The sequence below is a fragment of the Ascaphus truei genome, chromosome 12, assembly GCF_040206685.1.
Source record: "Ascaphus truei isolate aAscTru1 chromosome 12, aAscTru1.hap1, whole genome shotgun sequence".
In the NCBI taxonomy this organism is placed as follows: Eukaryota; Metazoa; Chordata; class Amphibia; order Anura; family Ascaphidae; genus Ascaphus; species Ascaphus truei.
In genome coordinates, this window is record NC_134494.1 from 29494303 (window position 1) to 29519348 (window position 25046).

General features: G+C 42.3%; 1 protein-coding gene across 12 annotated transcripts in view; it reads left to right on the top strand.

Annotated features, from left to right (window-relative positions):
* Positions 1-25046, top strand: part of NAV2 (neuron navigator 2) — a 439021-nt gene that overhangs the window by 255896 nt on the left and 158079 nt on the right. For 10 of the 12 annotated variants that reach the window (XM_075567188.1, XM_075567187.1, XM_075567181.1 and 7 more), the window contains 2 exons: positions 21748-21865; positions 24714-24766. In XM_075567188.1, coding sequence (XP_075423303.1) covers positions 21748-21865; positions 24714-24766 — 171 coding nt within the window. Of the gene's footprint in view, positions 1-16236; positions 16380-18140; positions 18222-21747; positions 21866-24713; positions 24767-25046 lie in introns of those variants that run through there. The other 2 variants (XM_075567189.1, XM_075567193.1) reach the window with 2 other exon arrangements.

Consider the following 25046-nt stretch of genomic DNA (forward strand, 5'->3'; position numbering starts at 1 on the left):
GGGCCCCTTCAGACGTACTTACCAGAACGCCCTCCTACTGTCTCTGTACGTTCTTCCTACCTACCAATTAGATTGTAAGCTCTTTGGAGCAGGGACTCCTTTTCCTAAATGTTACTTTTATGTCTGAAGCACTTCCTCCCATTATATGTTATTTGTATTATTTGTTATAAATATGATTGTCATGTGTATTACTGCTGTGAAGCGCTATGTACATTAATGGCGCTATATAAATAAAGATATACATACCGTGTGTGTGTTTATATATAGATCTATATCTTTATTTGTATAGCGCTATCTATGTACACAGCGCTTCATAGCAGTAATACACGTGACACAATGGGAATAAGCACTAAAGACCTAAAAGGAATCCCTGCTCCGAAGAGCTTACATTCTTACATATCTTATTCAAACATTAATAGTGTTCCAGGAGTCTGAATATTAGTGTCAATATTCCGAACAACATGATTCCGTATGTGAACCTTTACAAATGTGCATGTACAAAGCGTGCAGCTCACCGATGTGTTCACATGGTCTTTTGAAATGGATTTAGCTATCCTCCTGTTGCATTGCACACTGCACAGCTGAAACAGGAGATGGAAACACAAAACCCAGTGTGCACATAGGTGGTTTTATGCTTTTAATAATGCTGCAGTTCATGGCTCTGTATTGTGAAGCTGAACGAGCTCAGTAGGCCTAGAGATTAAAACGCCTAAAGAACTCTCCAACACAAACCTTGCAAGACACCCAGAAGTTGAAGAACTTATTGAAAGATTATAGTGGCAGCATGGATCATATCAAGTTCACTGTCACCAATCTTACTAACAAAGAATTTAAAGATAAGACCACGTGATGCTTGAGAGGTTCTTTACAGTTGAGTGTAATCAAAGCCACTTTGGTCCTCCTATAACAAAAAGTTATTTTACATTAAATTACCATTAATTGCTTTGTCTGCATTTAATGTCTGGAATTCTGATCTGGGTTGATTCTCACGTGTTTGCGAATGTCTTCTGCGATGCTATTGATTTTGCCTGTGAGGTTTCTTTTGCGATAAAGAAAGTGCCGTCTCATGTGAGCATGTAATGAAGCTGCAATAAAGCAAACATCAGCAGAATAACAACCCTGTCGACTATTTTAATGTGTGTGTGTGTGTATATACATAATATATATGTATATATGTATTTATTTATTTTATTTTTTATCTATATATCACTAAAACTGTATGCAACACTTCACAAATAGTCAATAGAACGCAGGGAATTATAATACAATAACAGCAACAAACAAAACGAAAAAAAGCACAGAATAGAAATTCCTGCCCCGGAGAGCTTACAATCTGAGGGGTATGTTTGGAGACATTCATAGACGGCAGAGAGGTAAGTGCAGTGGGTGGCAGGTATGGGTTCAGGCTAAAATGTTTATCTGTGCAAATGTAGACCTTGAGCTTGATTGCAAAGAGCACTGTGACCTCAGACAGAATACACACAATATTTTGGCTCTGTCACCATTAGTCAGGAGCTCGTACCTAACTTGGGAAAGGAATTCTGCTACAGTACACTAACTCCACTTATGAGATTTGAAGGTGCAACCCCACATAGTCGGCTAGTTGAATTTTTTAGGGGCCTCTGAATGGCGGAGTGTTTTTCAAACAAGTGTTTTCTTTAACCTAATCTCCACTCTGTCCTTATCAGAGAATCCATGAAGAGAATGGGACCCCTGTCACTAGAATCAGTCAATTTTGACCATTTTAAGTTTTCTTACACAAAGTACTTAGCATCAATTTATCTCTTAGGCCGAGCTCAGACTGGCTGCTACGTCTGCGCGCTTGCGTGCGCGCCTCCGCTGCGCGCTCCTGCAGCCCAGCGATCTGTGCTCAAACTGCAGGAGTTAGGTTGCGGCGTGGCGGGGGCGTAATGAACACGTCATGGAGCTGGATCGCCTTTGTTGGCTGAACCAGCTCAAGTGACGCGACTGCAGCTCCAAATTTAAATTTGGGTTGTGGCGGCAAAATGTCGCAGCGTCGGCGCTGTGGTTTGCCGCCACCAAGCAGTTTCTAGTGTGACAACTGTCATCCACTAGCATCAAAAAGTGACGAACGTGCGCGCACGTCGCGTAGCAGCCTGTCTGATCTGGGCCTTATGGATACTGGATTTCACAATGAAGAATTTGATCCGGCCTCTCTGCGAGCAAAAAGGGTCAGAAATGTTGTGTTTGGTTCAGATGTCTTTGCGCTTTCTTCATTTAACCAACAAATGCAATGCATGTGGAAAAGATTAAGGCAACTGCACTCGCTACTAATACAGAAGGATGTGGGCTCCAGTGATCAGGAATCCATTCTAATCCTGACTGCTGAATCAAAGTGCTGTTAGCTAATTATCAAGTATGGGAGGACATGCCTGGAATTTCTGCACATTGGAATGGGTATGCAGTGATACTATTATAACAACCAGTCCTAGTATTAATGTTTCGCTAGTATATTCTAGTTGGCATAGTCCGTGTATTGTGCATGAAGATTCTTTATAAGTGCTTTTCGGTGATGCTTGTACTGGCATCATCTTTTAGGCTTGGTCCATAGAGACTGAAGCCGTGCGGAGGCGCGCTGAGGCTGAGGGAAAGCGGTGCTGGCCTTAGAGCGCGCCGCCCGTGGGCGGGCCAGTGACGTCACGGAGCTGGTTCGCCCTCATTGGGCGAACCGCTCACGTGACCGGCCCTGCGCTCCAGCGCGCTCTGAAACTGCGCGTGCGCGAGCCCCTGCTAAAGCCGCTCTCATTGCGGCTGCAGGGGCTCAGTGCCGAGCAGCAGCGCGCCTCAGCACGGGGACAGCACCTAAGCGCTGACCATGCCCGAGGCCTTACAGGTCCGGTTGATGCCTCACTGAGCACATTTTATTCATTATGGTTGATTTATGAATGAAGGTGGTTTCCAACACTTCTGCCTAATCTGCTCACAGATCACAAACAGACCTATCGGCAAACATGCACAGTCTATCTTTTAGCCACGGCATTATTCTGATTATCTATACTAATCAGTGAGAACTAATCCCCCTAACGTCATGCTTTGCTCCAACAAGCATGACAAATTAGACTGAAAACAAGTTCATGTATATAGCGCTTCACAGCAGTAATACACGTGACATAATATAATACAAAATGGAAATAAGCACTTGAGACATAAAAGGAGTCCTTGCCCTGAAGAGCTTACAATCTTAAATCAGGGGTGCGCAATTGTGTAAAGGGGGAAGCCGGGCTTACAGTGGCCCAGCACTCTTCCCCACAACGCTTAAATTGATTGCCGTGGGAGAGTGTGGGGCCTCTGTAATTGCCTCTTAGCTGTTCTCCGGCTTCTCCAGACATGCGTCGCCATGATGCCGCGACGGCAAAGTTTGCGCACCCCTGATCTACATCAACATTGTCACGGGAGTCCAGGACAATTATACCAGGGTTCAGTACACTAGACTGAACAAAAGTGAATTTATTGGAAAAAAGATTCTACAAACCTCCAGTACATAAGACCCACACAAACTCGCACAACTGGGGGAACAACCTAGAGCCCGAGGTGCAGGAACTTCCGTTCAGAAGTTTACCTCGATACGCGTTTCTAACTTTCACCCCTGTCCTTCATCGCTTGGGCAGCACTGCCTTTCTCTCCCCTGGTCCGTTTTTAAATTCCCCACTGTCACTTCCCTCCAAACGCTTCCAAAACACCCTCGCATCACTTTGGCGCTCTGATTATTCCACAACAAGTCTCTGGAGCCAAAGCCGGGTTCCTACTGATATGGCCCTCGGTCTCCATCCACCACCATGAAGGACAGATGTCCGACCAATTCCAAAGCAGATTGTCTTCAGAGTCCAATCGGCAAGTGAGGGCTCGGCTGCATTGGAGCAATCCAGAGCGAGTGGAAGCTACCGGACTTGCAGGACAGCCCACAGTGGTGGGCTTAAGTCTAGCAGGGCATTTGAAAGGACTTAAGGGAATCATGCCTACAGAGCACAGTCCAGGCAATAGTTCCTCTTGTCCTCTCAATACCGGCCAAAGGGATAGGCAACATTGTGTCTCAGCTGAACAATGGTCCCCCTGTGGTGAGCTTCCCCCACACCTGAGTCCTCAGCCAGGCCTCACTCGACAATGTCCCAAGCCACTCGCCTTATCTCACCCAGGATCGCCTTTGTGTTGAGACTGGATACTTGTATACCCATCTGCCACACACAGGACCGCACATTTAAAGCATTCAACATAGTTATCCCCTGGTTCCCAAAGTGCTGAAACCAGGCTACAGAACATATTATCACCCAATGTGGGCACAGTACACAGATACAGGATTGGTACAATAAACTGTACATACTGTGACAAACGGCTTACTCCGGGGCTCCGCCGTCTGTCCGGGACTGTTAGAACACGGTCTTTTAGGGTAGGTTAAATGATGAGGCGTCACGTGCTGTTCCTTTAAACAGGCTATGCCTGGTTTATTCAGTCCCAGGCACTGAGACTGCCACAGTGCATACAACAGAAATATAGCAAAACAAAAAGCTGCTCACCTGAGCGATAACTTAACTTAGATATTCCCTGACTCAGGGTTGAAGTGGCTTTTCCACTTCCACCAACAAAATAAGTAACTTTGCAGTCTTAGACAGAAAGAACAGAATGATTTAACCTGTTTGGGGAGACGCTTTTCCCCTCTCTACTTCAGCAGCCTTCCTGTCTCCAGGCTCTTGGGGAGAGGAAACAGGAAATCAGTCTTACATACCTGATTTCTAATTAGCATGACAGGTGACAGAAATCAGGCAGCAGACAAACTCTGGTCTGGATCTCTCATCCCTCAGTTCCAGCGCTTGCCAAACTGTGGGATGGAGTGCATGTATTATAAGGCTGCACTCCCAGGCCAAACAGGATAGAAACTGTTCAGTATCCTGGGAGCCCTATATATGGAATTTATTACCATCCCCTGGTTTCTGTCACAATACGTAGATAAATACATCATATTATTGACAGGCAGGCTTCATCTTTATTTAAAAACAGCCACATTTACCCCTACTATTACAATCACAATATATAGTTGGTCTGAGAGAGGACTTTATAGGCTGATGCGAGTCCACTGCCTCAAGATGACACGCAGTTGCACAAACGGTTGTGATAAAAAGAAATTGCTCTAAAAAATATTCGACATACATAGGCTGAAGATCAAGCTAAACAATGTTATGTATCTCTCTTGGGCATAGAAAGCTTTTTGAATATATTGTGCTTGCGTTGATTTCTCTGTAGACTAATCCATTCAAAATTCTTACAACTCCGTAAAAGACCGACGGGCATTTCATTGGTACAGGATTATGTGCTTAAAATACTCTGGGCACATTTTTTTGATGGCTCAAACACTTGTGTTCTTAGCTGCAGAGGCCTCGCTAAAGGGGCTATATTTTTAGCCAGCTGTTCCTTGCAAAATTCAAAAACCGGTTAATTAAATTGCATCCGACAGTTGTCCAACAAGCTCTCTTGTCGCCCAGTGAGCTACAATTAAATTTAGCTGATTTCAAACTAAGTGGCCTTGAGGTACTGGTGAATTAATAAGCAATACATTTTGCTGTGCACACTGTTGGGTTCAAAGGACTATTCCTCAAATGAAACAAAGCCTTTGTATGTATGTATGTATGTATGTCTTTATTTATATAGTGCCAAAAGTGTACTCAGCGCTTCACAAAGAATACAGCACAGGGAATTATAATAATACAATAAGTGCAGCAAAGTCGGACAATAGGAAAGGAAATCCCTGCCCCGAAGAGCTTACAGTCTAAGTGGTTATGATGGGAGATTTACAGAGACAGCAGGTGAGGGAATAAGTGCTGTAGATGGCAGTGCTTGGCCACAATGGGTGGAAGGAGTCACTGTGGGTGTGGGACAGTGGCCATGAGTGTAGGCTATTGGGATGCTTGATTTGTGGGGCGAGTGTTAAGGTTAGTCAGTATTAAATCAGATGGGTTAACACCATTTACAGGGGAAGAGATGGCAGGGAGGTGCTTATATTTACCGTCTTAATATTAATAGGGGGTGACTCGGGCTGGTACACTTTGGACCTCTTTTGTTGCAGATTTAGCTACAATGTGTTACATATTGATCGATACACATATGTTACACCAACCATAATCCCTTTTTTTTTTCTCTAAACACTAGTTTTTATTAGCTCTGACAGTCTTAACTGGAGCAGATAGTAATAGCCAATGCCCTGTATCCTATTTTACTGCTGTTTGCTTTCCATGCAGGCAGGGAGGGCAGTTAAATGATAAAAATGCTCACAGCACAGCGATTAAAAAGCAGGCGTTGTTAGAGCCTTTTTAAAACGTTAACGTGATTATGAGGCTGGAAAGAAACGTTGGGCTTTCCAAAACGGCAAAACACATACAGTGAATCGAAGGTCGCGTCCCCCATGGGAGCATTCTCCGAGGATATTATTCTACCGCAAAGGGTATCGCCGCAAAATACTATAACATTAAAAACATAGTACAGCTCAACCCCCTTATAACGCTGTGCTTGGGGTCCAAAGAATCACATCGCGCTATAAGCGGATCGCGTTAGAAATAATGTACAGTTGTATGCATTGTACAATAAAGTATTTAAGATAGCAATAATCGTGTTGTAAAGTATTCATAAATACGAAAATTGGGAGCCGCGTTATAAGCGGATTCGCGTTATAACGGGGTTGAGCTGTATGTAGAATCTGCGTGTACAAAAATGTTTGAAACAAGTATTTGTGATTGGACCTTTAAATTAACCGCGTGTTTTTGTTTTATTTACATTTTATATGGAAATGTATCTTGCAAGCTCAGGCAATGTTAAATTAAAATTCTGGCAACACCTGTGCGCCCCATGGAATCTGCCCATAGTCACTTTTCTTCTTTCTTTGAAATTGTATTTTTCCTACTAACTGATTCTCAGCCAAGTGTTTTTTTTTTATATATATATATAAATAAGTCCAATCAATATATTTCTTTATCACATCCGCGTTGTGTTTTTATCTAAGACAGAGCCATGCGTTGCAGACCTCTCTCGCTATAAAGGAGTTAAGTGTCCGTAGACCTCTTTGGCTCATTCCATTTGGGGGTTTTCTGACAGTAACCGAAGCTGTCCCCATGTTCTGTTGCTGATTAGAATCTTTAGTGTCAAGCAAGGAGCCTTTGAAATAATCGGGCTTTGATCAGTGATATGTCGTAAAGGCTGCTCATTTTTACCACCCGAGGCCAGCCTGTGCCAGCAATCCGCCATCCACACAACAAACCAGTAGTATCCAGGATCACAGGTCTTTTAAGGTGGTCTCTTTCATAGTGTGCTCTGTATTTAATTTCAGTTTCCTTTTGTAAAATGCAGAATTCTTTAACTGGAATTTTTTGGTGTAGGGTTATTTTTCTAACTGCTTAGATTGCAAGCTCTTTGGAGCAGGCCCTGAGCCTCAATTAATGTGCTGTAGTGCTCGGTGCTCTGATCCTTGTACTGTAATATTATTGCGTATTCTTGTAACACGCCATGTACGTGATCAGTTTGTCATTCTTTTTTTATACAGTTCTTACACTGTGTAACAGCGTTATGTTACTATAATGATAGGATCGACTCCGTGGGGAATCGTCCAGCGGAATTCTTCAGGATGGTGAGCAGACTGGTTTATCCAGACTGCTCCTCCATCATGGTTTGTCCAATTGAGTAGCGATGTGGTGAATTTTGATTATTTGATAAGATAGCAGCACTGATGGGTGCTATTTGGCCCCCGATGTACCCCATGGTCTGCCTCACCCCACAGGCAAAGCTTGTCTTGTAAGAGTTTAGCATCATCTCAATCCCGAGTTTCCTCTCAATCACCGTTGGGATGAACTGGACCACTTGTGATATGGATCCCTGTCCATCATAGCTCCTGAAAGAGAGACCATGGCTCTAGATGTTGATGTTCTCGACAACTATCATCCAATCTCCCCATGGTAGGGAAGGTGTTGGAGAGGGTAGATTTCACCCAGTTGGAAGATTGTATGGAAAGGTCCCGCTTCTTCAACCCCACGCAGTCTGACTTAAGAGCCGTAATGGAACTGAGTCAGCCCTAGTCTGTGTGGCAGATTACTTATTGATGGCCATGGACAAGGGTTGTATTTCTGCCCTTGTCATGTTGGACCTCTCAGCGGCCAATGACATGATCATGGGGTGCTGCTGCACCACCTTAGGGACCTAGCTAGTATATCTGGGACTGCATTACAATGGGTTGCCTCGTTCCTGAAGGATCAGCCGGACCCAGCAAGAGGCTATGGTGTCGCATGTGGGACCAGTCCCCTTTGGGGACCCTCAAGGTTCGGTGCTGTCACGACTCCTGTTCCGCTATATGTTCGACTGCTGGGCAATATCATTTGGAAGCATGGTGTGAAGTGCCACCAGTATGTTTATGACACCCAGATCTATGTTTCTTTCCTGGGCTGCACAGGGATGGCTGTTGCCACACTGACAGACTGTCTAGGCGAGGTGTTGGCATAGATGGAGATTAATTGGCTGAAGTTCAATCCTGACAAGATTGAACTGATGATTTATGAGTTTGGCAAGATGCCCAAGGATGAGCCAGGGGGTTTGCAAGCTGTCCCTAATCAACAGTGTACAGCTACTGCCCATGTCCCAGGTTCGTAACCTTGGCATCCTCTTTAACCAGAGTCTCAACATGCGAGCCCAAGTGGGAAATTATGATGATAACCATAATCAATAGCCTACTCAAATGTTTCCAATTGTCCTAGCTAGAACACAAGTCACTAGGGGGTATATGGATCAAGGAAAATGGGGGCAGTTCTGTGCCAAATGCATTGCCCTTAACATATTAAAGAAAACACTGCTACTGCAGTGCCTCAGTAAGTAAAGACACTGACTCGGAGTTTGACACGGAAACCTGGTTCAATTCCCGGTGTCAGCTCCTTGTGACCTTGGGCATGTCACTTTATCTCTGTGTGCCTCAGGCACTAAAAATATAGATGGTAAGCTCATCTGGGCAGGGACTGATGTGCTGCCTACCATGTGCTATACTGTAATTGTTAAGCACTTTGAGTCCCATTAGAGAAAAGTGCTATATGAAATAGTTATTATTACTATTGACACTTGTAACAGGGAATCAACCCTGTCTGAGGCTTTTCTAGAAAGCCTCAGTGGTCTGAGTAATCAAGCAGGGAGGTGGTTAATTGCAGCCAGTCAATTAACCAGTCTCCACCTGGATTATCAGACATTTAGAAAAGCCTCCTGTAAGAAACTGATGAGAGTCTCCTTGGCACAGTCACAACTGTGCTGACAGAGGAGATGATGTCTTGAGCACAAAGGCTGTGCTGAGATCAAGACGCCCGGCCACCAGACCTCTATTCCTGGACACGGAGGACCCAGGAACCTACCAGGGACTGGCCCCTCCACAAACACCCATCCAGACCCAGAGACTGGCTTGAAGGGCCACCTGCTTTGAGGTACCTCTTGAGACTTTAGGGTGATAGGCTGGAAAGGGGCTTTTCCTCCCAGTCTTGCAGATAGTGACTGGGGAAGTGAGTTCGCCCTTACACAGGGATAGGCTATTTGTTTATTTGCTTATTTTGTATGCTGTGCATTGTTTAAAGGGACAGGCTAAATAAAGCCATGTTTTAATTCCCCCAAATCTATCTCCCTGTGTGTACCTCTGCACATGTCTCTTACAACACTATTAACTGCATGGGGTCTGACACTTGGGAGGCCCCATGATCCAGTAGCTATGTACACAAATCCTGCTTCTTCTACTAGGGAAGGTAGCATCAGGCGTTCAGGAGGGGATCTGAACTGATGGGGAACAGAAGGGGGGTAACTCCTTCCCTTCCATTCCATCATCAGTGACTGGATTGACGGACCGGCCCTGCATAAAGTATTTACAGCAAGTATTATAGCAAGTCTTTAAAGGGGCAATCCTAGGGCCAAAGGCTTCTAATGTCAGTGACATGTTTAAGGGGTTAAATGAGCGGAATAGTTTGAGTGAGGAGCTCTTTAAGAAACTAGTCAATATTAGTATTCTAGGTAAAATTGTAGTGCTCAGTACTTCTTCCTGCGTAAGATGAAGAATTTCACTTGAAGTGGTTCTCAGTTGCAAAGTTCCTGCTTGGACCACTAGAATCCTTTTGTAGAGACCGGTTTTAAGAAATACATGTTTAAGATAATGTGAACGTTTGCTTTTAGAATTAACCATACAATTACTCTGTAAATGCACAGCAGTTCACAGCCTTATGCAAGGAATGATTGGTTACCGCAGAGTTTTTCCAACAGGATTTCTTAGGAACCCGCGGGTTCTCCGAGCACCCCTAAATGGTTCCTTGCAATTTTCTGGTCATTTGAAAATGTTACCAAATACAGAAGAATTTTACAATGCATCTGATCGCCGACACGCTATTAGAGAGGGTTGAGGTTCCTTACAATGTATCTGATCGCCGACAGGCTATTAGAGAGTGTTGGGGTTCCTTACAATGTATCTGATCGCCGACAGGCTATTAGAGAGTGTTGGGGTTCCATAGAATGTCACAATAAAATTATAGGGTTCCTTAACCAAGACAAGGTGGAAACCACTGGGTTACTTAATTTTTATTTGCTTGGACCAAAGGAAACATCCAGCTGTTATTGTTTAGTGTGATTTGTTACACGTACAAGTCAAGGTTGTAACATCATGTAATTGTGCCGCAGTTTTGTCCCGAGGATGCAGAGTTGTTAAGAAGAAAACGTTCAGTGTGTGCATCACTACGATGTTGATCTTAAGTGGACCTGCTCATTTAAGCTCAGAAACTTACGTGAACTAGGGCCTTATTAATGATCTGCTTGAAATATTGGGTGGAAACATCTGTTTGCTTGGGAATATCGGTGCTTCTGGTTGTTTAGAGAACATCTGGATTTTGGGCTGGGAGATTTGACACTGTAGTGGGAATTGAAAGAAGATACAGGAGCCCTAATCCTACTGTTTTTTTGCAAAGGAGACCCAGGATGCTGTCTTTTCTCAAACAAAATGAGCTCTACTTAAGACCCGTGTGATAATAATTAGTTAATATTGGATAGATGTTTGTGAAGTTTCACAAAACTACACATGGGTGTTATTTTTTTTACTGTACAATGGAGTTTTTTTTGTCACTTTTCTTACTCTTTAAACTTTTTTTTTTAATGTCTGGTTATACCGACGGTTATCCACTATCTGTGACCAACCGCTCAGCCTCAATCCAAAGGTAAAGTTTATCTCGAAGACTCTACAGATGTGCCAAGGGATCATGTATATAACAAATTAGCAACAGAATGTGTGGGATAGAGGGAGCACTCACACTTAGACCCCTGGTTGACTGCACTCAGGGTACGCGGGATATTCAAGTACGACTCAATCAGTCCTAGGATATAAATATTCCTAAAGAAGAGGTGTATATTACATGTTATAAATCCCACTGACCAATAGGTAGTCCACAGGACTAGAATATATATTACAATGTTTTTTTTTTAATAATAAAAGTTATTGTTTTCCTTTTGACATTGGGGTATATCCTCTAGTCCTGTGGACTACCTATTGGTCAGTGGGATTTATAACGTGTAATATACACCTTCTTTAGGAATATTTATATCCTAGGACTGATTAAGTCGTACTTAAATATCCAGTGTACCCTGAGTGCAGTGAACTAGGGATCTAGTGTGAGTGCTCTCTCACACACATTCTATACCGACGTTTAACCAGCTTCATCCAGCCAGGAGCCAACCTCACACTGAGGAGACCCAAAAGATTGAAACAGCTGTCTGTGAGTAGTGTTACTGGCTCTGCACTTCCTTAACCCAGGCTGTGCTGAAAAAGCGGTGTCATACGGTAGGCATAAGCGTTTAGGGTTATAGTAAAGCGTGACTCACTGAGTGCTCATTTGCTGTGATGGTGCTCGTAGGGCTGCAAATAAACCGACCAGAGCCCAGGGACAGAGTCCTGTAAGAGTATCCGCAGTCGGTAAGCAGGCAGGGGTCAGGCCTGGCAGCAGAGTTGCAAAGTACAGAAGACGGGCAGAAAGCAGCGAGGTCAGGGTCACGGTCCAGGGTCAGCAACAGTGGAATCAAAACAGGCAAAAGCGTAAAGCGTGACTGCAGAGACCAACAGGAAATGCAAACGTAGGAACTTTGCTCGGCGACTCCCACCAGGAAGTGCAGCCTTATATAACAGGCTGCCAGTACCCAAAATGGCCAGTATGAGCAGAAAGGGCAGGCAACCTGGAAAACTCAAACTGGCAGCAAAACCCGTCACGGATCGAGCAGAATCCTTAGATTTGCATGTCATTAACCAAAATCCGTGGCTGCAGTGGAAGCACTGTATGCCAAGTGATAAGGGTTGAAGATGTGAATGCACCACCAGTAGTATTTTTATTTGCTGTACATTGTACGGCAGAGTTTTTTTTGTCCCTTTTTTTTTTACCCACCATAATTTTTTTTTCTAATGTCCGTGTTGTTTCAGAAAATCTGTTTCAGTTCCTAGTAAGTGGGTATATGATGCTGATGATTAGAGATGGCCAAATGTGGCAATCAGATTCACTGTTTTTGTTTTTTAAATGGTACAAATTGGAAAATTATTGGATTTTCAAATACTTTTACTAATTTTGAACATGCAGCAATATTTGTTCTATTTTTCCCCGCAGTACATAATAAGTAGGAATAACAGGTGTCCCCGGTATTGAACCGGACTGTCCTGTATTTAGACACTGTCCAGTAAAAAATGAAAGGTAATACTGGACATGTATCTGGTATTACCTCTCTGGACATAGTGACCTGACCGACTTGGGGGGCTGTGGGATTTCCCAGAGCAGGGAGAGAGCAGGGCTGTGGCATTGGGGCTGGATAGCTTCTTCCATCCTGATTGGCTGCTGCTGGGTAATGCAGTCAATCAGGAGGAGGTGCCAGGAGCCTGGGGGTGGGGCCATGGAGAGGAGTAAACAGCATGGAACAGAGAGGTGTGTGTCTCGAACGTGTGTGTGTCTCAAGCGCGTTCACCTTTCACCGTTGTGTCCAGTATTTTTGGAGAAGCCACTTGGCAACCTAAATACAGTAGGAGTGGTATTTCAGTGAAGAATATATAACACTGGTAGCTTTACATTTAATGTTTGCACTGTGTTAAATATCACCTTGACGATAGACAATTTGATTAAGAAAGTTATCAGACGAAACATATTATTCTTAAGTAAAACATCTGCTCAGCAGATGCAAAAATCATCAGCTTATTACATTATTTCTTATCATGTTTGCAAAATGAATCACTTAGGTTTGTTTGTGGAACGTGTACAATTTTGTTAAATATCCCACAGCAATGATTTATGGGGATATCTGTTTGATCTTTTTAGCTTGAGAAGTTTAAGCGAGTATGTCAGGAAGGAAAAGGTAAATCCTGTCCTAATCTGATGATGTGGGAACGTTCTATGCGGCAATGTGGAAACACTGCCCTCTACTGAGCCATGCCCAGGCATATATTACACACTGCACATAGTGAGGGAAGAACGGAGACTGAGATGGGCAGCATTTATTGAACATTTACATACAAAAACATCCCGTGTATTGCTGTTTTCTGCACAGCTATGCTCAATGTCTTTTTAATTTTAACGTTCTTGGGTGCAATGTTCTTTATTAAACCTTCAACACAATTGGCTGCAACACACCGGTCTCTATCGAAGCAAAGGCGTTACATAATTTGATGTCAGCTGTAACACAGCTGGTCAAGTTTTGTACAGTTCATTTGTGGGTTTTTTTCTCTCTTTTTTTTGTAGTGTCATTTTGCATTATAAGATGGTGAAACAAATGGTTGGCTTTCTCTTTTTGGAAGTAGTTGTTTTCCTTTAACGGTTTGATGTGTATCATATTGTTATTAAAGAGGCTGTCCAAGCAGCACTTTAAAAAAGTGTTTTAACATATGTAGCCTTTGATTACCTTTATTGAAAACTAATTACCTAAGGTGCCGATAGATTCGTTCTCCTGTGTGATCAATCAGCAAAGATCCTGCTTCCCAGGGTTCACTAAATGGCTGTCTTTCAGTTTTAATCTACAGTCCGTGTAACTCAGCAGCTACAATGTATCCTTATGTTACTAAGGTAACATTAGCTTTTGTTACAGTTTGCATCTTAAACTGCCGGGAATATTGGCAACAAATTATCACGAACAGGAAAGTGTTACAAATATCTTGCACGCTGGGGAGGTGGGGTAATACCTGCTATAGAAATCAAAAGATGCTCCGTTCATTAAAACTCATAAAAAATGGCATTAAGAGTTGAATAACATTTCTTTTTTAGTAAGCTTCATCTAATACTACAGAACTGATTTATTTTGAAAAAGCACACACAGAATATTGCACGAATTACTCCTTTAAAAGTAAAGAAATCAAGTTCTGACTATTTTTAAGAGTACACAATCCCCCCCAGTGATGATTGCACAACTGATCAGTCTGGGCACAAAGCATCCCCTGCCTGAACAATGATAAATTCAAATCCCTTTAACCTAGGTGTAGACGGTCGCTGATCGCAATAGAGGATTGTGTGACCACTAACTAACGGTGATCAGATAGGGAGGAGTCTGCTTTACTTGTGTGAAATACACATGGTATAGATCAGGGGTGCACAATCCTTTTCCCCTGCGCCCCTCTGCCTTCTCCCCTCCCCCCCCCCCCTTCTGCTCGCGACCCCCTCTTACCTTGTCTACAGCATCAAATGACGCTGCGGGGTAATGTGACGCGACGACATGTGACGCCCTCGGCGTCATTTGATGCTGCGTTGCCATTGCGCTGTCGGAGACAAGCTAAGAGAGTTTAGAGGCCTCGTGCGCTCTCCCAGCTTTACTTTAAATGCTTTGGGGAAGAGCGCGGGGCTTCTGTACCCGCTGCGCCCCTCCCACCCCCGAAAATCTTGCGCCCCTGGGATAGATACAGGAAAGGCTGCGTCCCCGCTAGCGCTGAGCTCGCTGAGCGGGCGGCGCTTGGAGCGGTTATATGCATGTTCCCGCTCACGCGCAAATGCGCGGGCACACACGCTCGGCGCTTTTGTAAATAACATTTTTTAAATTTCGCGCTCGCTCGATAGCCCGCAATTGTGCCCCCCCTCCTCCTCCCCCCCCCCCCCCGCTCGCGTGTCCGTAGGTTGCAGGACACCCGGCGCTCATGCTATAAGCAGGAGCGCGCTCAGCGCCAGCGGGGACTCAGCCAAAGAGTTTGTGGATGCTGTGGTGAGAACATACATACACACAGAGTCCGTTACATGTGTGTGTGGGTTTCCACCTCGTATCTGATAAAAGGGGTGACTTACAAATAGAGATGACCTGAGCGTATATCAAAGCTGAGCTGTTCTTTCATGTCGCCCTGTTAAAGCAGCAATCCCCCCAGAAGCCTGTATGAGTTTATCTAATATAATGTCAGTATTTGGGCCCCTGAGCATGTTCAGCTACTTCTTGTTTTTTACACTAGAAACACAAAAAAATAAATGATATTCTTAATTTCTAGAGTCTGAGGTTACCATGGTAACCTTTAGACTGCACTGGGCTCTGGGGAGAGCTTCATTTTAACCACTTAATATTGCAAACGCTTATATCTCCTGAACGGAGCATCAGATTTAAAAAAAAAAAAACAGCTGTGGGGAAAGAAGAAAAATCTCTTAAATGAAGAAAAAAAAACAGAATGCAAAAATAATGGCCGTCAACCCTAACTGCTTCTTTTAAAGTTAAACAATCCCTAACGGTCACATCAATGTGAGTCGTTACATATCCGTTTCAATAAATGAAACTTGCTTTTCTCCCTTTACTCCGCTGGTGCGTTCTCCTCTTGGTTCTCCCTCTTTCTGGCTCCTTGGCGCCTCTTTTCTCTCCGGTGGAACTCCCCGCCGGAGCTCTCTCCATGAAACACACTATTTCTTTTGAAATAAGCGGTTATCTGCACGTCAAAGGGGGAATGCAATTGTCAGAAGGCCTTTTGATTTATAACAAAACTTCAAGTATAGCCCCAGCAGATGAATAATTGACTATCCACAGATCACTAGACCAACAAGGCAAACTCTTCTTTTTTTTAATATTTGTTATTTATTCTTGACTGTGTTCCTGGAAATGACTTTGAGATGGAGGATGGGCAGATATACAGGGGAAGGGTGGGCTCGTTTGACAGTAGATCAAATTCAGGGAGATTCTGACGTGTAAGAAAATCTGATGGCACTGTGGGGATGGCTAAATTTAACCACTCGAGCCTGCCATGCCAGAATAGATTATCATTTCACTGTGGGCCCCCCGAGAAGCAAGAAAGAAACTGCACTGATTACACGCTACCTTCGGGTTAAAGCATGCCAGCAAACCTGAGCTTTTGGGTACCTGCACGAAATGGGAGTAAATATTCCGTCAGTCACTATAAAAGCGTAAGATATTACTTTCAGTCTTTGATACATTAATAGTCAATTTCATTACATTTTTATATACTTTCTCTGTAGAAATGTGTGTGAATGAGTTAATGCCTTCTGGTTTCATGTTTTTTGTTCTTAATTTAATGTATAGATTTGCCTTTTCTGTGTTTTAGTTGTTGTAGTTTTTCGTGGCTTCTCACTCTGAATTCTTTCATTTGATATATTATTATATTATAATAATGATTCCTTAGTTTGCATGTATAATGATGCTTCCTACTCTGTCCTGGGATAAGGGAAGGTGGCACATCTGAACCTTGAAGGATCAAAGTTTGGGCTTTTATCTATGCACTGCAGTAAATCCCTGTGGGGTTTTAAGATGTATTTGGATAGTCTACCTTCTGTACTCTAAAAGGGGAAATTACTGGTTTTAAGATATTTATTAGCCCTGTGAAATACCAAACCTTCTCTCCTGTCAATCTGTGCAGTGTGTTTTCTTACAGTTCTATGGAGAATTACAAGTGTCTGTGATTTCACAGCAGTTTATGCTGGGAAGTATGGACAAGCTAAGACCCAGTAGGGCCACTGCCTGCTCGGATTGCCTTGGTGTGTGGGTGTCTGAAGCGTGAGGTTTTGTATGAGGAATACTGTATTAAATGACAGAGACAAAGGAAAGTGAAGTATCTAAAACAGCTGCCAAGTGGATATAACCCAACATAGAGGTTGCTTTGGGATTCAAATGAATAACTAATAGGGAAAACGTTACCACTGACGGGGACGACGTTAAGGGTGTCCAATCAACATCACATCTGATGTCAAAATCATTCTGAAATCCTCCAAGAGATGACATATGAATGCTGGGGAGACCATAGTGTTCAATTAGCAGGGTTTTTATCATTAGTTTGGGGAGGAAAGTCAGTAGACCAATTAAATACAATTGTATTATATATGTATGATATTTTGAAGGCTCTGATACCCTTTAATGGACCAGCATATCAATCGTACAAGGTTTTTTTGTGCATATGCTTTGGAGACTGTATTTTCCGAGTTTTTGGATGTTGTTTTTTTTTTACTAGTTGTTGTTCTATATTAGAATTAAAACTAGCGAGGAATCCGTCCTAACACATTTCTTGGAAATGGTCATCATTTACCATAGCTCCTGCTTGCCAGCTGACCTTTTGATCTGCTGGAATGAGTCTTTTGGGATTGTCATTCATTTTCAAATAAGACAATTGGTGTGACTGACCCTGTCAGCTGATAAGGGATAACCCTGGCTGCATTCATTGTGTCCAGTGTACAGAAAGAGAGGGGGGGGGGGGTGATGTTTTTGCTGTGACACTTGCCTGAATCATGCTCAGCAGTGGCTGAATCAGCAGGCAGTGATGGGAAAACTGAGAAGTATGTAGCTTTGTAATGATGAGTAAGAGTTGGAGAATCTGTTTAGACTTCCAGAGCTGGCTGCTGTATTCCGGGCATGTAAGTAAGCAGTACTTAATCATTGCTCGAACAGAGGGAGGTACCTGATACCCAGCAATGAAATAAAATGCTAACAGAATCATGCTATACAGTCCCTTATCTCACCAGAAATATAGGGTTATTCAATCATTCGGTATAGTACCGCTTCTTTCTCTTGGTCTGCTTCACTCTCTCATTGGGAGGTGGTGCAGCATTGAATTGCTCCAGGCATGAATGCCCTGCCCCTTGGCACATGTAAACAATATGACATCAGAGTTCAAAAATATACCCGCTGTTCTTAAAGCTGCAGTTCTCTCCGTGTAATCAAACAATGAATATAGCTGCCGGGAAGAGTAGGTGCTGTTTTGTATGTAACAGAACTGGCGATGTGCTTTTCCCGTGAAGGTAACCGATCTGTCTCATTGAATGTCTCAATTCTAACACGAACAGGTGTCATTGTTATGAGTGTAAGACAATAGTTTACCTGTGGTATAGCCTAGCGTTGTGGTTTCTATTCACTCTGCCGTGTGGTGTTACTCGTGTTGTTAATGTGGGGGGTCAAAGTTGGGCACATTGGTAGCATGAAGCCGGTTTATGTGGCAAGATGCGTTGTGCCCATGAGATTGTTCTGTGTCAGTAAGCGCAGTATCTTCTGGCTGCGTTGTGCAGTCACTCTGTAGTTCTGTGACTGCCCTCTTTACATCACCTTCTCTACGTAGAATAAAGTGTTATAGCCAGGGCCGGACTTTAACCTTCTGAGGCCCTAAGCCTGGGGTGCTCAACTCAAGTCCTCAAGTCCCCCCCAACAGGTCAGGTTTTCAAGATAGCCCAGCTTCAGCACAGGTGGCTCAGTCAAAGACTGCGCCTCTGATTGAGCCACCTGTGCGGAAACAGGGACTGATTGAGCCACCATGCTGAAGCAGGGATGTCCTGAAAACCTGACCTGTTGGGGTGACTTGAGGTCTGGAGATGAGCACCCCTGCCCTAAGCTATGTCAAGTCTAAGGGGACCTCAAATGAGGAATAGATTTATTATTCTGACCGAAGGGACCATTGAAAATATAAACATGAAACTGAAATGAATGACAGCATTATACTAGCGTCGTTAGATACAAAGATGACAATGTGACGCTAAAATGAAACTGTGTTTGCGCATCACATTCATTTTAATATTAAAACATTTCCTTTCGTGATTTGTGGAGAGCAAACTCATTGATGAGGTCTTCAAATGATAAGATACGAAGTTTGGCGCTTTCGATGCACGTGATGCTTGGGGTCATATTTGAACGAAAATTTCCATATTTATAGAATCTTATTTTTCCCCCCATATCTTCTTTATTTATCATTCGATTTTAAAACTTTAAACGCATACATGTTTTTCTATGTTTGAGACCCCTCATATTGTGAGGCCCTAAGCCGTAGCTTAGTTAGCTAACGTGTAAATCCGGCACTGGTTACAACGCAGACCGCTGCTTAATGATGCAGAAGGGGTATGCAGTGCATTGTACTGGAAGGGTTAACCTCTCCGCGGCCATAAAGGCTTTGCAATGCATTGGAGGCCCCTCTGGCCACCGAGGGGTTAAACTTTCTAAATCTGATTGAAAATGACATCCAGCTACTCCACAAATCGGCTCTTCCCCTAGCCCATAATGACAGAGCCACCTGTGCTGAAGCAGGGATGTCCTGAAAACCTGACCTGTTGGTGGCCCTAGAGGATAGGAGTTGGCCACTCCGGCCCGTGGTGCTGTGAATTCTCACTTTTTTGGCAAAGGCAAGGGGATTTAAGTCTATTCTGCATACAAAATATGATATCTGTGTTTTCTTCTACTCTTTCTTTTGAAAATGTTTAAAAATGGAAAAACTATACTTTAAAATACACATTTATATTAATGGAGCCTTTAAAGAAATCTATTGTAGCTACCTACATTTATTCTGTGTAAGGGATAGGTATATCTTATAAGTGATGCATTACAATTAATTGTTTTATGATTATTATTATAAATCATTTTAGTTTTTTTTTTTATAATTCTGTCGCACTTTCAAATAAAAACAGAGCATTTTACATGTACATAGGTTTAGCATTTGAAAGTTAAATATTTACCTGTCACACCTTGAATTACAACAGAGAGGAAGGAAAAACAACGCGTTTAGGTGCTTTTTATGTTGTGGGTCATAAACCTTTTCTTTTCTTATCAGCAGTGAGTCCTCTCCAGGTTTTGTTGCCTTTGCATACACTTGTGCTTTAATATGTAGATATATACAGCTACCTACTGGAAGGAAATGACCATTACTTTGTAATAAATGCTTTTAAGTAGCAGTCTGCGCTGACTGGCATTGTGTCGCATTTTATTTGCTGACTTCCTTTTAATAGACGCATTCTTTGCTTTTCCTCGGCACTTTGTATTTTTACAATCTGAAGCTCAATTCAGGAGATATAAGTGTTGGGAATATTAAGTGAGACCAGCGCAGTTTAAAGGTTACAACGGGAACCTCAGAAGTGGGAGATTAGGATAATCAGGGTTTTTAACACTAGAAAGACGTGTGTGTGTGTGTGTGTGTGTGTGTGTGTGTGTGTGAGTGTGTGAGTGTGTGAGTGTGTGAGTGTGTGAGTGTGTGAGTGTGTGAGTGTGTGAGTGTGTGAGTGTGTGAGTGTGTGAGTGTGTGTATGTATATTTTATTTTTTTTAAAGAGCAGGACATTACTCAGGGGGCAAGATACTAAGATTATATGAGTTAAACTTGTATTGGCTTCTGGGGGGGATTGTTGCTTTGAAGCAGCAAAACGTAGCACTGCGCGATTTCTTTTGATTTGTTTAGTAGAGGTTGGAAGCAGGGGGTCTCTGGAGCTGAACTGTGTTAATTTCAGCTCTGTGGACCCCCTGCTTCCAGAGATGTTTAACTCCATAGGGAGGGCCGGTATCTCTGCAGCCAGGGAACTTGTGTGTCTAACAGAATGGGGGCTTCAATGTCCCGTTGGCCAGTAGGAACGTCATCCATTGCAGCTTCCTATTGGGCCCGTGTGACCCGGGCTTTTAAACCGGCAACGCGACGGAGGGAAGTATCTCTGGAAGCAGGGGGTCCCCAGAATGGCAATAAACACAGTTCGGTCCTGGAGACCCTCCTGCTTCAATACTGTAATTAAAAAAAGTTTTTCAAAAACGCGCAGTGCTACATGTTCTGCTGCTTTTAAGTAACGTTTTCATCCGCACATATATAAATAAAAAACATTTCCCACTTTCCTATCAAATTTACATTCAGCATCATATAATGAGGGTATTTTTATACATTTCTGTATGGAGAAAACCCAGTATTGATTGCTAATTCAGCATGAGCTGTCAAACCAGATATGTAACGAGTTAAACTCATTACGTATGCAGGTGTGTGTCCGTAGCCACACACCGTAGTTCACATCACCAGTTGATGTGTTGATTGGCGAGTTTGAAAACAAACACCGTGAGTTAGGGCTTTAATTAAGGTGGGAGAAATTGCTAATCTTGTGTAAACTGTCCATCACTAAAGAACATGTGTCTGTTAACATAATGATACTGAAGCGGGCAGGGGGGTTTCCTGGGGCTGAAAGCAGAAATTCAGTGCATCAACTTGGTTGGGCAAACCGTTCGTTTTCATGCCTGGTACTCGCTCTATTCACAATGCCGACTGGATTTGTGCTTTTCCTTGGATCACCCCAAGCTCTGATGTCAGAGCTCTCAATAGAAGAAAGAAATGGCTATTTGGGAGTGAATGCTGGATCTGTAGCACGTCTTGAATTTTAATGCCACGCACACTTGTCTTGGAAGGCGACTCAAAAGCAGGACTCTCTTCAAAGCGCTCAGAAATCTGTGGTGGTGCTTGGAGCTGTCTAAATAATGAGATGGAAATGCGGCTTCGATTGGACTAAAGTGTAGCCTTTCCCCTTTTTATTCTTTCTTCTAGATCTACACAGACTGGGCAAACCACTACTTGGCAAAATCTGGCCATAAACGACTGATTAAGGATCTGCAACAAGATGTGACGGACGGGGTCTTACTGGCAGAGATTATCCAGGTTGTGGGTGAGTTGGTTTTATTGGTCCATACGTCTTCCTGCAGTGAAGGAGTAAGCTTCCCTACTCTCTGTGTGTGTGTGTGTGTGTGTGTGTGTGTGTGTGTGTGTGTGTGTGTGTGTGTGTGTGTGTGTGTATACATATGTGTATTTCTTTATTTATATAGCCCCCCCAGTGTACTCTGCGCTTTACACTTTGCAGCTTCCTCTAGCTAAGAAGGACTTTCACTAGTTGAATATACATATATTTTTTCTTTAAGTGTTAAGGAACCCAGAAGGGCTCCTGACGAAAAGATGATCCTATGTTAATCTCATAGTCGTGTTTGACGCTAATATTTCCTGATACTCTGGAAGAATTGTGTAAATTGCCAATGGATGGGTTCCAAAAGAGAAGCCAGACAAGCATCTCTTTAGACTAATGGTTGCTGTAAATATTTTTTTACCATACCTGCTTGACATTACATAACTTTAAAAATATATATATTATTATTATGTAAAATACAAAAAATCCAATATATTTTTAATTAATGCAGCATTTTCTTGCCTTGTAATGTTCTAAGCTGACGATTGATCGGCTTCCCATTGCTTGCAATATGGCCGCCTGTTTCAAAAGAGGAAGTACTGTGGCTTCCTAAATAATTGCTATAGCAACCCAAGGACGCTTAATACATACAAATTGCATTAAGAGGGGTTTTTCTTATCTTAAATGCAGAAAATATTATTTAATACCACACAACTGATTTATTTAAAAAAAAAAAAACAGGATTTTAAATTATATACAACTTTAAGATATAAAAAAAGGCATATATGATGATACTGTATAAAGTTCTGATCAAACTCCATTTCACTTGTTTAGGACAATGATTTGGGTACCTCTCATTTGATCAATTCTATCATAGCATCTCTTCCCAGGGAGACATAGTTTGTGGAGCGTTGGAACTGTGTGGGGCAGTCTTGATAGGATGGTTAACAAGGCTGCTCTAATTGCTAATGCTGTTACACAGTGTGAAGTGTGTGTAGCAAAGATCTGAGACCGTCACACACATGTGATTTGCATCTACATGGGAGGTTTCTGCTGCATTGTCCCACAGCAAACAAACTGTAAAACATTATTCTAGCAATACAAGGTGGAAATGGTAATCTGATTATAGACCCTCCACCAGCCCCATGAGATTGCTTTGATCATTTTAAATTGCATGGGGGTGTATGTTTTAATTCTCCTAGGAGAAGTTTCAATCAATTGTTTTTTTGGAGCTTATTTTCAAGTGATTTGATATCTTTATTGAAGGGAATTTGACTGTTATCTCCTCCTCTACTTTATAATTAAATCAGAGTATCCTAAAAAGGGGAGACAGCATTTGAACTGCACCCGGCTACATTTGGAGATTGCATACTTTACTTGTGCCCTACTGAGCACTTACTGTAATCATTGTTGCAGCGATTGGCACTACCATACTTTAATGAATAACCCAATAGAGAGAGGCTGGTACAGTGTTAGCCCATAGAGTAGTAGACAGAATAAAAATAGCCATTAAAAAGGTAACTGATGTTTGAAAAGAGTGCAAGCTTTCCGGATCTCCCAGGTCCCTTCAGGTATGTCGCCTCATAACCCCCTATCTCTTTACAAAACTGAGTTTAATGCCTTGTGTTTATTGACTATCTGCTGGCATCCTGATGAAGGACCCTGTGAGGTTTGAGAACTTGAAACGTATCAACATATCCAATATATGATACCATACTCCCTGCTTAGTTACTTTACTACATGCAGCCATTGGGAGATGTTACATTATCTTCTTTTTAACTAAACAACTTATATATTTAAACAGTTTGAAGTGTTCTGATGATCCGATCAGGCATGATCTGCTCTCTTACATGTTGTCTGAAGGACATGTAAAAAAATACCCTGCAGTTGAGGCTAGCAAATCTCACACCTTCACGCATTCCCTTCTTTTTCAACACTTCACACTCAATTTTCAGGGTTATTTGTCATTCTGCTACCTCTGTTGCAAATTGGCTTTCACCAGCTCTCTGCCTGATCTGTTTGTTATTCTTCAATAACTTTTCCATTAGCTTTATTATTTAAATAGTGCTTACTTTAAATACTCGTATATATATGTGTGTGTGTGTGTGTGTGTGTGTGTGTGTGTATGTATATATATATATATATATATATATATATATATATATATATATATATATATATATATATATATATATATGCATATATATATATATATATATATATATATATATATATGCATATACGTTTTAAGTTGTGATCTTGTGATCTTTTTATTTGATATATATATATATTATTTGAGTAATAACAAGCAGTTGCCGTACTGCTATGGATCTTCTCTAAATTCCTATAGTAATCAGACTATTATATATAAGGGACAAGCTATAAATATATAATATATATATATTGTTACAAGACAATTCCCCCGAGATGGTGTTTGAATATCATTTTCAGGCGTTTCGCATACAGATTTCCATTTGAATTCTTTCTAGATTAAGTCTTGCTGCTTAGCCTAGGCACGATGGTACAGGTTAGCTGCCTTGTTTTGATGAATTGTTTGTTGGAAGTTTCTATACCTTTTTAAAAAACCGAGGTATGAACAGTTGTCTGCCTTTTCCTAGATGACCTTCCTACAGCTGTCTGGGGTGGGCCGGTCCCTGAGAAAATCCCCCAGCTCTCTGGATGAGTTTGTGTTTCACACATTTACATGTAATTGTGGCAGTCATCAAACTGGGCGGCAGGAGTTGGCCAGCAACAAGTGTTCTGGAAATAACAACCAGTCCTGTCCTATGCTCTTGTACCTTATTGGCTCTATTCTTCTGTTTCTTTTTTTCTCCAGCAAATGAGAAGATTAAGGACATCAATGGCTGCCCAAAGAACAGATCCCAAATGGTGAGATGTGTGATTTGAGGTTTTATAACCTTTTGGCTGAAATGTTAGCACTTGGCTTATTTGTACATATTCTGCATGCTGTATCCTGGTATGGGGCTATTCTGAGATTCAACTTGAGCAGTGTAGTTACAGTATGTGCCCCTGGAACATTTCATTTATTATTCTTTGAGATATTACATTCAGAAGGAAACAAAATATTAGAGTTTTTCTATGGGACTAAAACAGGAGAAGAGGCAAAGAAAGTATTGGTATTATGTAGATACGACCCATTTAATAGCCA